At 45.2% G+C, this 12,854-nt stretch overlaps 1 protein-coding gene across 1 annotated transcript in view; it reads right to left on the bottom strand.

The window, feature by feature from the left end:
- Positions 1-2,132: 2,132 nt before the first annotated feature.
- The window catches only part of LOC110503840 (T-box transcription factor TBX4-like), a 31,102-nt gene continuing 20,380 nt past the window's right edge, over positions 2,133-12,854 (bottom strand). Inside the window, exons 5-9 of the mRNA XM_036962006.2 lie at positions 10,648-10,795; positions 5,644-5,796; positions 5,321-5,409; positions 4,415-4,653; positions 2,133-4,165 (exon numbers count right to left, since the gene is read on the bottom strand). Coding sequence (XP_036817901.2) covers positions 3,486-4,165; positions 4,415-4,653; positions 5,321-5,409; positions 5,644-5,796; positions 10,648-10,795 — 1,309 coding nt within the window. The 3' untranslated portion in view covers positions 2,133-3,485. The remainder of the gene's footprint in view (positions 4,166-4,414; positions 4,654-5,320; positions 5,410-5,643; positions 5,797-10,647; positions 10,796-12,854) is intronic.

The following is a 12,854-nucleotide window of genomic DNA, read 5'->3' on the forward strand; positions in this document are numbered from 1 at the left end:
GAAGTTTTTTGTTCAAACCACATGATGCTTTTATTTATTTGTCCTCACCTCTCACACCATAGCACGGTTTCTGTTAGCCATCGTTGGCCTCTCAGCCATCGTAGGACAATCAAATCAATTATTTTGTAGTCAAATAACTCTTGACTTAGTCTGAATTACTTAGTTTTCTGATTATAACATCGTCAAATTCTGCTCAATACTCCAGACCTATTGTCCCTCCCAGTAGAACCACCTGTGTTCAGTTGGACATCCTCCATAGACACATGGAGGTCAGTCTAACTCCTCAGCTTCACAACCACCATACCCTTCACACATACACGGCCATCCTAACCATATTTCCTCCTGGTGTGCACATGTGAGAAGAACACACTTGTGTATATTACAATACACATGGTTTGTTACTAATTATAAACTGGGTGGTTCGAGCCCTGAATGCTGATTGGCTAACAGCCTTGGTATATCAGTTCGTATACCACGGGTATGACAAAACATTTATTTTTACTGCTCTAATTAGGTTGGTAACCAGTTTATAATAATAATAAGGCACCTCGGGGATTTGTTATATATAGCCAATATACCACAGCTAATGGTTGTACCCAGGCACTCTGCATTGCATCGTGAATAAGAACAGCCCTTAGCCGTGGAATTATTGCTTAATTATATCCTGTATCTAATTTTTGTCATACATGTGATTTGTATGATGCTCTATGTCATACATATGTCTATTAATGAATTATATATGTTTATTTAACGTTTGTATAACTAGGCAAGTCAGTTAAGAACAAATTCAAATTTTCAATGACAGCCTACCCCTGCCCAACCCTAACCTAACCTGGACAACGCTGGGCCAATTAGTGGTTAGGTTCTCTTGTGTAGACACACTGCAAGGCCCCACATCCAATAATTTCTACATCCATTTCAGAGAGGAAATTATCTTTATTTATTTTATCTGTGGTGTATGTATTGTGGGATGTTTGTCACACCAGTAAAAGTGTATACTTAACCTAAGTTGCCTATACAGCATATGGGAAAATACATGCATAGCCACTGTCATTTTAAGTACAAATGTAATTAATGTTCAAGATACTAACATGATCTCTGTTTACAAAAAATAAGCACCTCTCACCCACCGTTTGACAAGGTAGACATTTCATCCTGTTTGAAGACCCTAGATCTCTGAACATTGATTTGTTGGAGTGGGAAGTTCTCCTAGAGACAGAGAAAGAGAATGAGGGTGAGAGAAAGAATGAAGGCAAGAGAGAGAGAGAACAAGGAAGAGAGAGAGAGAGAGGAGGCACTGACAAGAGCCAGGGCAGAACCATAACTCAGGACCCTAATGATTGCTGTGTGTGAGAAAGCAGAGGGCTACAGTACCGGTATGTATGTATGCCCTGGGATGTTGTCCTTTACCTCACCCATTCATTTACATACTGTACTGTCCAGCCAGCTGCCCTGACACACATACACACACATACACTGACATATGACATACACACAAATTATCTCACTTGACAGATAACTAACTAACCCAGTCAATGTTCATGGTTTGATGCCATTTAGGTGGGTGTAGTTGTTAATGTTTAAAAATGTCGTTGATAGCTTGATTGGTTTTTAATAATAATAATTTGGTGGGTGCTTATTTGTCCTATTACACAAATGTACAACTGTGAATTGGAAATGTGTTTTTTTGCATATCCCACCTCTCCCCGAGACACCCTCGGTGAGTGGGGTCATGGCCAGGATTTTCCATTATCTGCGGCGACCCTGGAGCAATTAGGGTTAAGTGCCTTGCTCAAGGGCACATCGAAAGACGTTTCACCTTGTCGGGCTAGAGGATTCAAACTAGCGACCTTTTGGTGACTGGCCCAACAATAGAAATATAATTTATATTTCTGTGGGCCCAACGCTCTAACCTCCTAGGCTACCTGTCGCCCGTAATGATTGATGTGAGCCTATGTGTCTTAGATCACCAATGACAAGAAGTGCTAGTGGAGGATAGACGGAAGTTAAATTCAGACTGAATCCAAGATAGCCAAGGTAATAACCATTAACATTATTACCAGTGCAATACATCCGCAAAGGTACTCTGTTGACTGTTTATTTGTTTTACATAACGCTAAGCAACAATGGGAGGCATTCAAATATTTATTTCATCATGTTTGGGAGAAAAAAAAATCAAAGAAGTTATATGGAGAAAAAACATGTAATAATGAAGAGATAATGTGGGTCTGCTAGGTAATAGACCCACCATATTGTTCTATTATTACCCATCCCTACTTATCAAGGTCAGACAGGCCGGGCTGAATGTTACCCAGTCGTCCCTGCTTCAGTTCAGCTCAGCTTGACTTCACAATGTGGCTCCTCGCCCGCCCCACTCGGGCTGTTTTACATTTGCAGTCTTGTAAGGATTTTTCCAACGCAGTCATTTGGGGCTGGGATTTGTGCGGAGCTCTGTGTTCTGCACTAGCGTTGGCTTAACAATGATTCCTTAAGCTCCCATCTGGTTGGCCAGGGACCTTCTCTGAAGTCTCACTTCAACAGGCGGGAACGCTGCTTCGGAACGGACCGCAGGTTTGGAGCCAAAGTGCTAAGCGATTACTGCCCTATTGTGGTTCAAAGACTTGGGTTACCGCTAACTAAGGGCCGTTTGGCTTCATGCTTAGTAGTGTCACGCTAGCTTACAATATGGCTAGCAGAGGAGTATGGTTGAAGATGAGATCTAGAACTACACTCACTTAAGCTCTGCTCAAATGGACTGCATGGGTGGGCTTGTTGTGTAGTTTACCTGCAGCCCATGTTTACAAGTTCAACAGATTTCTAACTGGCAATGTATCTCAATACAAGCAGAGATTGCAAAATTAAATGAAGGCTTTACTCAAAGTTTCAACAAAACACTTGGCCTGTTACTTCAATCTCTTTACACATACACATCCATGTCCCACTCCCTCGTTTGCTGATAATAATATGATCAAGTTTTGCATTTAAATGTTTTTCTTAGAAACCTTAATCAATTCATTACTGGTACTTGTCCATCTTTACCATAAACACACTACTTCAAAGGCATAATGGATATTTTTCACTTTGCTGAACACATCTCCTTTTGGCAGTTTGACATTGAACGTTTTAGATGATTTTTTTAAGCCATTATATGGCAAGCTTTTGCATAATTCTATAGAGGGGTTCTTCCTCTGGAATACTCATTATCATCATCACAGGCACAATGCTCCTCCAGTCAGGACAACATGGATCTGAAGGAGCAGATCTTTTAGGCAGATGTAGGCTTCTATTGGAGTTTGGTCACTCTGATCTGCTTCTCCTCATGCTAAACTACTATGGCTTCATCATGGTCATCATGGCTGTATTTCAACATAATCTAATTTCAGATGCCTCACAGGCAGTTCAAAGTTGGCTGGCTGGCTGATTCTGAACTGACCGGATGGGTGGACATTGCCGCTGCCTCAGGAGCCACACAGCACTCCCTAGCCCTAGCTATCATTCCAGTGGGCCCCTACACTGCTCTGCCCCATCTGGTACTGGTAGGACGGGTCCCGGATGGATGGGAGGGTGCTCTGTGTTGGGAAGGCCGAGAACTCCCTGTGAGGCCGGAGAGGAGACCCAGGCCCAGGCTTCCTGTGGTACAGAGGAGGATGGACCACCGGCCTGCTACCCCTGGAACCAGGAACCGGTGGAGAGGAAGACGAGATGGAGGACGACGAGGGGATGGTGGCCAGGCCTCGCTGTGCTGTGGCTGGACTGTAAATTCCTATGTCGGACTGGGGGCGAGGGGGTCCGGTGGGGGTGTGGTGGGGCACCACGGAGGTGGCGGTGGCAGTACTGGTGATGTGAGCAGTGAAGGGCTGGTAGGGGACAGCCTCCACTGTCTGCACGCTGTACCGCGGGTAAGGCTGCACCGACGCCCACATGTTGCAGTTCAGAGAGGGGGGAGCCAGGTCGTCAGCACCCCCAGCCCCGTGCCCGTTCTCTCCCTCCATCCCTCCGTACATACAGGCCTCCCTGGAGCTTATGGCCTCACCGCAATAGGGGTGGGACAGCAGTGGAGGCTCGTAGGTGGGAGGAGAGCAGAAGTAGTGTTCCTCTGAGACTGCTGGAAGTGCTGTGTCCAGATATGGCCGTTTACAACCCAGTTCCAAGTGCCTGGTGTTATCTGTAAAGAAATTAAGATTAAATCATCATCACTGAGTGAAAAAACTAAATGTATCAACCTTGTGACCTATGATGCTTCTTTATACTGTTTGAAACTGTGTACCAAGCCATTTATATTGTGTGATATTGATGTGTAGCACCAAAAGATGTGTTGCAAGACAACAAAGTTTTCTGAAAGACTAATGAGGACTGCCCATTTTCTGTGATTGACAGGTGTGGAGATGTTCAGGTAGGCCTGTATCTAACCCACCTCTGTGTTTGAAGCAGTGGTAGAGCAGGCTGGGCTCTCGGCTTGGAGGGAAGGAATTGGAGATGTGTTCCTGGTGGTCTGAGTTCCCCAGGGGCACCCCACCCTCGTACTGGTAGTGGGAGAGGACCTGGGGGTGCCCCGACAGGTGCACCCCAGCTCCCAGCTTCCCCGTCCGGTGACCATGTGAGGAGAGGAGCCTCTGGCGAACCATGTTCTTAGAAATCACTGGGTAGTCTTTTCTACGGAGAGGAAGAAGGGAAAACAAGAACGGAAGGATTAGTGTTAGTGTTGGGGAAGCTACTCTGAAAATATAGTTTATCAAGCTACCAGTTACTTCACACTGGAAGAAGTTAACCTACATAAAAGCTACCCTTAAGAAAAATATAGCTTACTTAACTCAATTTTTCTTAGAAAAAGTGGTTAATTACATCCAAACTACTTCTAAATCTAAAATGTCAGACCACAAATTGCAAGAGCAGTTCACTCTGGAGCCAGCTGTTAACAGAATGTGTAAAAAGTAAATTCTTGCCTACTTCACCAATATTTTATTTTTGTTAAAGTGTGTCTGTAGTTCCAGTAGTTAGCTTCACCACTACATGGTAAAACACGACAAAGATTTGAATTTAGTTCAACTACGACCAAGCTACTGCAAAATTTAATTAAATCACTAGTTGAACTAAACGTAGTTCACCACTACTTGCGTTACAGATTCTACTTAGCAGAGAGAGAGTGCTGTATTAAAGGAAGCAAGCACAGATAAAGGAAGAAATGGAACAAGTTCCAAAAGGAACAAATGGTTCCAAGGAATGATGTACTGTCCCAAAATAATAATTGTTTCTATGATAAAGTAAGTATTCCATATACTTTTTATTGAGTGGCACATTCCCATAAACATACAGAACATACCCCTGGAGTCTGGAGACACGCAGGTCCCCTTCGTCGCTACCACGGAAACCCTTGGCAAACGGGTTGTTCTCGATCTTCAGCTGAGTTATCTGAGAAGACAGCAACATATCTTGTCACTGCACTTGAGACTCATCATGAAATGTGCAGCTAGGTTCAGTCAAAAATAGTCTTTCTATAATTTGGAACATTTCTCCTGCAGATAGTGTTTTGAAGACATGCTCTCGTATTACTGACATTAGAAACGTGTCAGACTGTGTGTGCAGCAGACGTTGAACATCAGATAGCAGGTGGCACACATAACATGGGTGGCACACATACTGTACCTTATGGTTCTGGTAGGAGGTAACAGAGATGAAGGCTGTCTCGTGAAACACGTGAGTGCAGTAGGCTGTGTTCTTAGACCCAAAGGCGTTGTTCTCGTCGGCCTTGACGATGTGGAGCCGAGGCTGGTACTTGTGCATCGAGTTCAGGATGATCTATCAGGGGGAAAGATGGAAAGTACAGGGTCAGACGAACGACAGCTGAGTCGATCACAGCACACAGTCCTCTTAGTGGCATCAGTGAATGACCAGACACCACCACAGGTTTAAGACTGTTTAAGACGTTTTTATTTCTTTTTTAAGGCTAGTTGTTCCTCCTTTAAATGAATGGTTGTCCCTGGCCTAGATGTTAAATTCCAAGTGATGTAATTGTATTGACTTGAATAGATTGGGGTGCTTAAGATGCTCAGGTTTTCCATGGCTAGCCTTTTTAGCAGGTAGGCCTATTGTAATACTATTGGAGTCAGCATTAGTGGGCATACAATGCCCAACTTTGTCCATACAATGTGGAAATTTGTCAATATACATACTGTAGTTCAATGTGTTGATACTGAAAAGTGGGCACCCCTTTGTCACACTTGAGTTGCAACTGTATAGTGCATCAATCAGCACGTGTGGAGCGTGCTCAATGTTTGGGTTGGGCGGGGCTAGGTCAGCACATCGGCACCAGTCTGCTCAGACTAGCCCAGTAGCCTAGCCACGTGCTCACTAGAGTGTCAGCAGGGTTGGAGCAAGGGTTATCTCCAGCGCAGCTCTGTCAGGGCCGATGAGCATCAAGCTCTCCCCCACTCCCACCTCCCCTACATTCTAGACTCACGGACCAGTAGTACAAGGGCATTATCTTAACAGGCGAACCCCTCCAGGAGGCTACCACAGAGAGGGGTTAAGACTATCAAGCACAGGCGGGCCGGTTCACCATAATTGGGGAGGATGGGCTCATAGTAATGGATGGAACAGTATAAATTGAATGGTATCGAACACATCGCTACAAATCACTTAAGCTATAGACTTATATCTCCTGCTCTAACTTTAAGCATCAGCTGTCAGAGCAGTTTACCGATCAGAGCAGTTTACCGATCACAGCCAATCTGTAAAAAGCACACCCAACTACCTCATCCCCATATTGTTATTTATCTTTTTGCTCTTTTGCACCCCAGTATCTCCTTGCACATCATCATCTGCACGTCTATCACTCCAATGTTAATGCTAATTTGTAATTATTTCGCCTCTATGGCCTATTTATTTCCTTACCTCCCTAATCTTCTACATTTGCACACACTGTACATAGATTTTTCTATTGTGTTACTGACTGTACGTTTGTTTATATGTAACTCTGTGTTGTTGTTTGTGTCGCACTGCTTTGCTTTATCTTGGCCAGGTCACAGTTGTAAATGAGAACTTGTTCTCAACTGGCCTACCTGGTGAAATAAAGGTTAAATAAAAAATAACATCAAACGCATTTCCATGTGTTTGATACCATTCCATTCACTCCATTCCAGCCATTACTATGAGCCGTCCTCCCCTCAGCAGCCTCCTGTGCTATCAGGGCACAGGCAGCCGGGGTCATAGTTGCACCCTGAACAGCACAATGCTCACATGCCGTTGCACCCTTTTGCTGAGGCAAGGTTCAGACAGAGATAAACAATTGGTTCATTGGCTGCCTAGAGACCTGAGGCAGAAAACGGATAGAGTTAAGCTACTGGTTGGTTGACTAGAGACTCTCTGGTGATGACCTTTGTCTAGTCTGCTAGTCTGGCCAGTGTCTGTCTGGGGGGAGTGCAGGAAGGAGTCTGACTCTCTCTGTGCTGTCTGGTTGCATTGAGCAGGACAAGCCTTCCTTGGATCAATCCAGAACCAAATCATGCATTCTCTTTTTTATCTTGTGGGTGAAAATGCCAGCCCCAGACAGTCTGCTAACTGTTTTTTAAACCAAGACACTCAGTGACAGCTGGGAAGTGACAGCATTTCAGGAGTGATTCCTTGGACCATCTCTTGGTCAACAGTAGCATGGGTCAGTGGGAGCCCAGATCCCAGATCAGTGATAGTGTTTTTACTGCTGATGCTGAGCAGGTCAGCCTCAAAGGGAAGGGAAGGGCAGAGTTTGTGGGGGATGGTCAGAAAGGGGAAGGTCTGTCATAGATATGAGACCCCTGGGTTGAATCAAGCTGACGGCCATCCTGCTCTGGACTGGACTAGCAGCCATGCTGACCCACATACTTGCACACACAGTCATGCAGACCGCATACTCTCACATATATAAACACACTTGAAAAGACACACTCTCAAATGCACAAACAACAGAGTCTGTCATTGACTGTCATTAGCTCACTTCATTCACAGGCTGTTTTATTTTGGCTGTGGGTCAGTTAAGAGCAGTGGTGTCAAACAAATTTTTCACCGGAGAATGCATTCAGTCTTCAATGAGGTCCGGAGGGCTGCATTGAAAATATTTTCAATGCTCCCTGACTGTCTAACTTTCATTTCAGTGATTATTAGCGAGCTGGATTTAACCCCCCATGGGCCGTATGCTTGACACCCCTGGTTTAGTGGGTCAGGTGGGTGGTGGATCCAGTGCTATGCAGGGCAGGGAGGAGAGGCTCTCTGGCTCCCCTGCTGGCGTGGGCTGTTCTATGGCCATCAGCAGGGCTTAGCTAGACCTGGCCCCTCTCTCTCTCTGTCCTCATTACTCGCCCTTATCACTATCCAGGCGGCGGACTCAACCTGACAGCGGGCCCCGCCGCTGATCCCAGAGGTTATGAACCTAATGAGTTCTCCTTCTGACGGGATGGCTTTGGACAAGCCTGCTCAGAGTTCCTCTGGGCAGCACTGCTGCCTCCGTCACAGCAAGACACTCACTTTCTCTCTCTTTCCCTCTCTTCTCTCTCTGTCACTCCCTCCACTTCACTCCCTCTTTCACCTTCTGTACCTTTTCCACTCCGGCCATCTTTTCTCGACTCCTTCCCCCTCTCTCCTCTCTCTCTTTTTCCCTCTCTTCTCTCTCTGTCACTCCCTCCACTTCATTCCCTCTTTCACCCTCTGTTCCTTTTCCACTCCGGCCATCTTTTCTCGACTCCTTCCCCCTCTCTCCTCTCTCCCTCTCCTCTCTCCCTCGCTTTCCATAAAGACAGCTTCATGACTCAGTCTCTTATTAAAAAAACGCTCTATCCTGCTGTTGTTTTAACGCCGGTCTGTTGAAGTCTCATCCACTGTGTAGTTTTTACTAAATGAGCCGTATCCAGTCACCTCTCTTGTTTTACATGGCCAAGAGAAGTGAGAAGCTATATTGTGTGAAATGACCCAGTGCCTTCCTGGGATGTGACCTACATTGTGAGGCCTCAGTAGCTAACCATCCCCCTCGCTCTCACTCTCTCTCTATTCCTTTACAGTTAATTGAGCTTAAAGATTATAGACGTTGTTGACATTATTCAGAGCAGTCAAGCTGTTGATCAGTTGCATCAGCAGGGCCAAGTGATGTGACAAGCAGAACACTTCGCTCTATGACAAAGAACTAAGTGGCTTTAAGGGCCAAGTGTGAGGTCACATGGCCAAAGTACCTGTTGTTGTTGGGCAATTGTCCAGTATATACCCATAGTTTAGTTGTGTACTGTTACAGTTGAAGTCGGAAGTTTACATACACTTAGGTTGGAGTCATTTAAACCATTTTTTCAACCATTCCACAAATTTCTTGTTAACCAACTATAGTTTTGGCAAGTCGGTTAGGACATCTACTTTGTGCATGACACAGGTAATTTTTTCCAACAATTGTTTACAGACACTAGGTTAAGCTAGCTAGCTTCTGTCCTCCTCTGGGTACATTGACTTCAATACAAAACTTAAGAGGCTCGTGGTTCTCACCTCCTTACACAGTAATTATGACAACTTCCGGAGGACGTCCTCCAACCTATCAGAGCTCTTGCAGCATGAATTGACATGTTGTCCACCCAATCAAAGGATCAGAGAATGAATCTATTACTGATTCATACGCTACAGCTAGCTAGCACTGCAGTGCAGTGCATAAAATGTGGTGAGTAATTTCCTCAAAGAGAAAGACGATAGTTGAACAGTTTTGAACAAATTTCTTACAAAATTAAGGAGAAGCGAGAGAGAGAGAGCTATATTTGGTTGTATTTTTTACATTTTATTTCACTTAGCTAGCAAATGCAGCTAGCTAGTTTAGCCTACTCAAACAGAGAGGGATGCTATGTCAGCTAGCTGGCTATGGCTGTCCAACACTGGAACTCTTCCACGTCAAGGTAAGCTTTTGGTTTTATTAATTTATTGCCACCGGGGTCCGCCGGTGTAACTGTAAAACTACTTTCTTACTGTACACTGGGTTTACTAAAGCATTAGTTCTTGTAGTTCTAGTTGACTATGACGTGGCAATGATGTTGGCTGTGTGTAGTGGTTTAGCGGTCATGATATGAAGGTTTTTTCGTCTGGTGTCAGACAGCTGATGTGCTGTGCACTGAAGTCCACAAGCGAAGGGAAAAGGTGTATCACGTGTGCTATGAAAGTGAACTGTTAGTGTGTTACCAGGGGTCTATTCATTGCACCGATTCTGTTTAAAAAGGTTTCTTAAATGGAAGCAAACGGAACGAAACAGTGATAAACATACCTGAATTTGTCCAACAGAAACTCTCATTTGCAACTGTTGGACTAATGATTACACCCTAGATCAGCTAGATGCAGGCAAGGCAGTATTGAATGTGTCACTGTCTGTCACCTTGATTACTCAAATTTCTCTCAACCTGTGCACCTGTGTCATGAAGGGTACAGGGAAAATTTGAGTATCATGTAGTAGCCTAAACCTATCACTGTTACATTGAACTGGGTGAATGGAATATGAATGACAGTCATCCAATATGCTATAATAGAAATAAGGCAGTGCTCATAAAAAATATATATATAATCCTCCCTCATCTTAAATGGCACCGACAGCCACTGATTTGAGTGAATGTTAGCCTGTGTGCTGGGATGCTGTAGGTAGGTAAACTGAGGGTCACTCACATGCCCAAAGGGGTCCAGGTGATTGTTGGTGAGTTTTAGCTTCTGAAAGGACACCAGCTGCCTCATCCAGTGGGCTCCTGTAGCTGGGGAGTCTGGGTGGACATAGAGCCTCCCTGGCATGGCCGGCTCCGCCTTGCCTGCCACCATCCTGAGTAGAAAAAGGAGGAGAAGAGAGAAGAACGAGAGTGGGAAAGTGAGAGGGAGATGAAGAGACAAATTAAGGTGCAACATCATCATCCTCATAAAGACCCCTTGGCTAGCAGCAACCAATGGTCATTACTCTGCCAAGATGACTCAGCCATTGCGGTAATCCTGCAGCCATATACAACCCAGCAGCCCTGTGATCTACCAAACCATATTGTCACAGCATGGCCAAATCCTCCAGCAGCCACACGACTCCATTCAGGCTCACTGATAGGCCACTGAGACTTAAGGATCCCTTTTTATACTAAACACATGTAGCTACAGTCAGTAATCATAAAAAATTACAGCCGTTTCAGCCCTCACTCCATGGGCTATAGGAACCATTCTCTCAGACTGGAGATGCTGGTGGTTGTTTCAACCGTAACATCAATGCTAATTACGCTCCTCCAAGGTGTCGCTGAGAGAATCCAGAACACCACACTGGCAAACGCTGGGATTCCATGCCCTCCCAGGCCATCCCACAAAGATCTGGAACAAATGGCCGTTAAAAAAAATAAAGAATGGCAGCTGGAGAAAGCAAAGCACGGTGGTGCATTTTATGGAGGCTTTGTCTAAGTCTCAAATGGTACCCTATTCCCTACATAGTGCACAACTTCTGACTATGGGCCCTGCGATTAGGGTGCCATTTGGGATGTAGATTTTTCATGGCATGACTAGGGTTCTGGTTTCAGTACACCCTACCCTGGATATGGTTGTTTTGTCATTTGCACGGCCGGCAGTGCTAATGATTGATGCCGCTCCGGTGGGCAGTGGCAGATGCAGGCTGTGGTGGCATCACTAGTCATGGCTAGAGGAATACAGATTATGTCAAATTGACTTCAAAAGTAGATTTGGTTTTGCATTTTAGCTAACCCTAACCCTAACCGTAACCTAATTCTCCTAACCTGCTAAGTTAATTATCCTAACCTGCTGCGTAAGTTGCAGCCAGGCGCTCCTTTTCACAAGAGCAATGGTTAAATTGACAGAAACCTGTCAGTTTTCCTCCTTATTCAACCACAACAGACTCAATGTTACGAAAAGTCAATTCTTTCTGGTCAAATTAATTTTTTTACCCCTTTTTCGTGGTATCCAATTTGTAGTTACAGTCTTGTCTCATTACTGCAACTGCTGTACGGACTCAGGAGAGGCAAAGGTTGAGAGACATGCATCTTCCAAAACACGACCCCGCCAAGCTGCACTGCTTCTTAACACAATGCTCGCTTAACCTGGAAGCCAGCCGCACCAATGTGTCAGAGGAAACACTGTATACCTGGCGACCGTGTCAGCATGCACTGCGCCTGGCCTGCCACAGGAGTCCCTAGAGCACGGTGGGACAAGGACATCCCTGCCGGCCAAACCCTCGCCTAACCAGGACGACACTGGACCCATTGTGTGCCTCCCCATCGGACTTCTGGTCATGGCTGGCGTCGACAGAGCCTGGACTTGAACCCAGAATCTCTGGTGGCACAGCTAGCCTTAGAACACTGCGCCACTCAGGAGGCCCTTGTTCTGGTCAATCTGACATAAGCTGTATCCCATCTAGTCAAAACCGGCATCACCCAAGGTATAGGGTCACTGGAAGGACAGCGGGTACAGCCCAGCAGGCAGCTTGCTAATGACAATCTGCAGCTACAGTTTAGTTAGAGCAGCGACTGAGACATGAGGCACTGATCTTGCTGTGCTCAAGGAGCATGCATGGTTTGGCATAATATTATAACATGACCTCAATAACAACAAAGCTGTCTGTGGACAGACTTGTCACAAAAAAATATTACAGTACTAGAGATTTCGATGATCATCATACTGTTTTTGTGTCCTCTCTCTCTCGTTCTGAGAAGTGGTGAATTTCTCTGCAGCCAGGCGCTCCTTTTCACAAGAGCAGTGATTAAATTGACAGAAACCTGTCGGTTTTCCTCATTATTCAACCACAACAGACTCAATTTAGGCTGCTTGCTGAAGGCAGCAAGTGCCTGGACTCATACTCCATCTCTCCATTCCATCAATGAATGTATACAAATGAACGA

The sequence above is a fragment of the Oncorhynchus mykiss genome, chromosome 24 (assembly GCF_057628025.1).
Source record: "Oncorhynchus mykiss isolate SJ-2025 chromosome 24, ASM5762802v1, whole genome shotgun sequence".
NCBI lineage: Eukaryota > Metazoa > Chordata > Actinopteri > Salmoniformes > Salmonidae > Oncorhynchus > Oncorhynchus mykiss.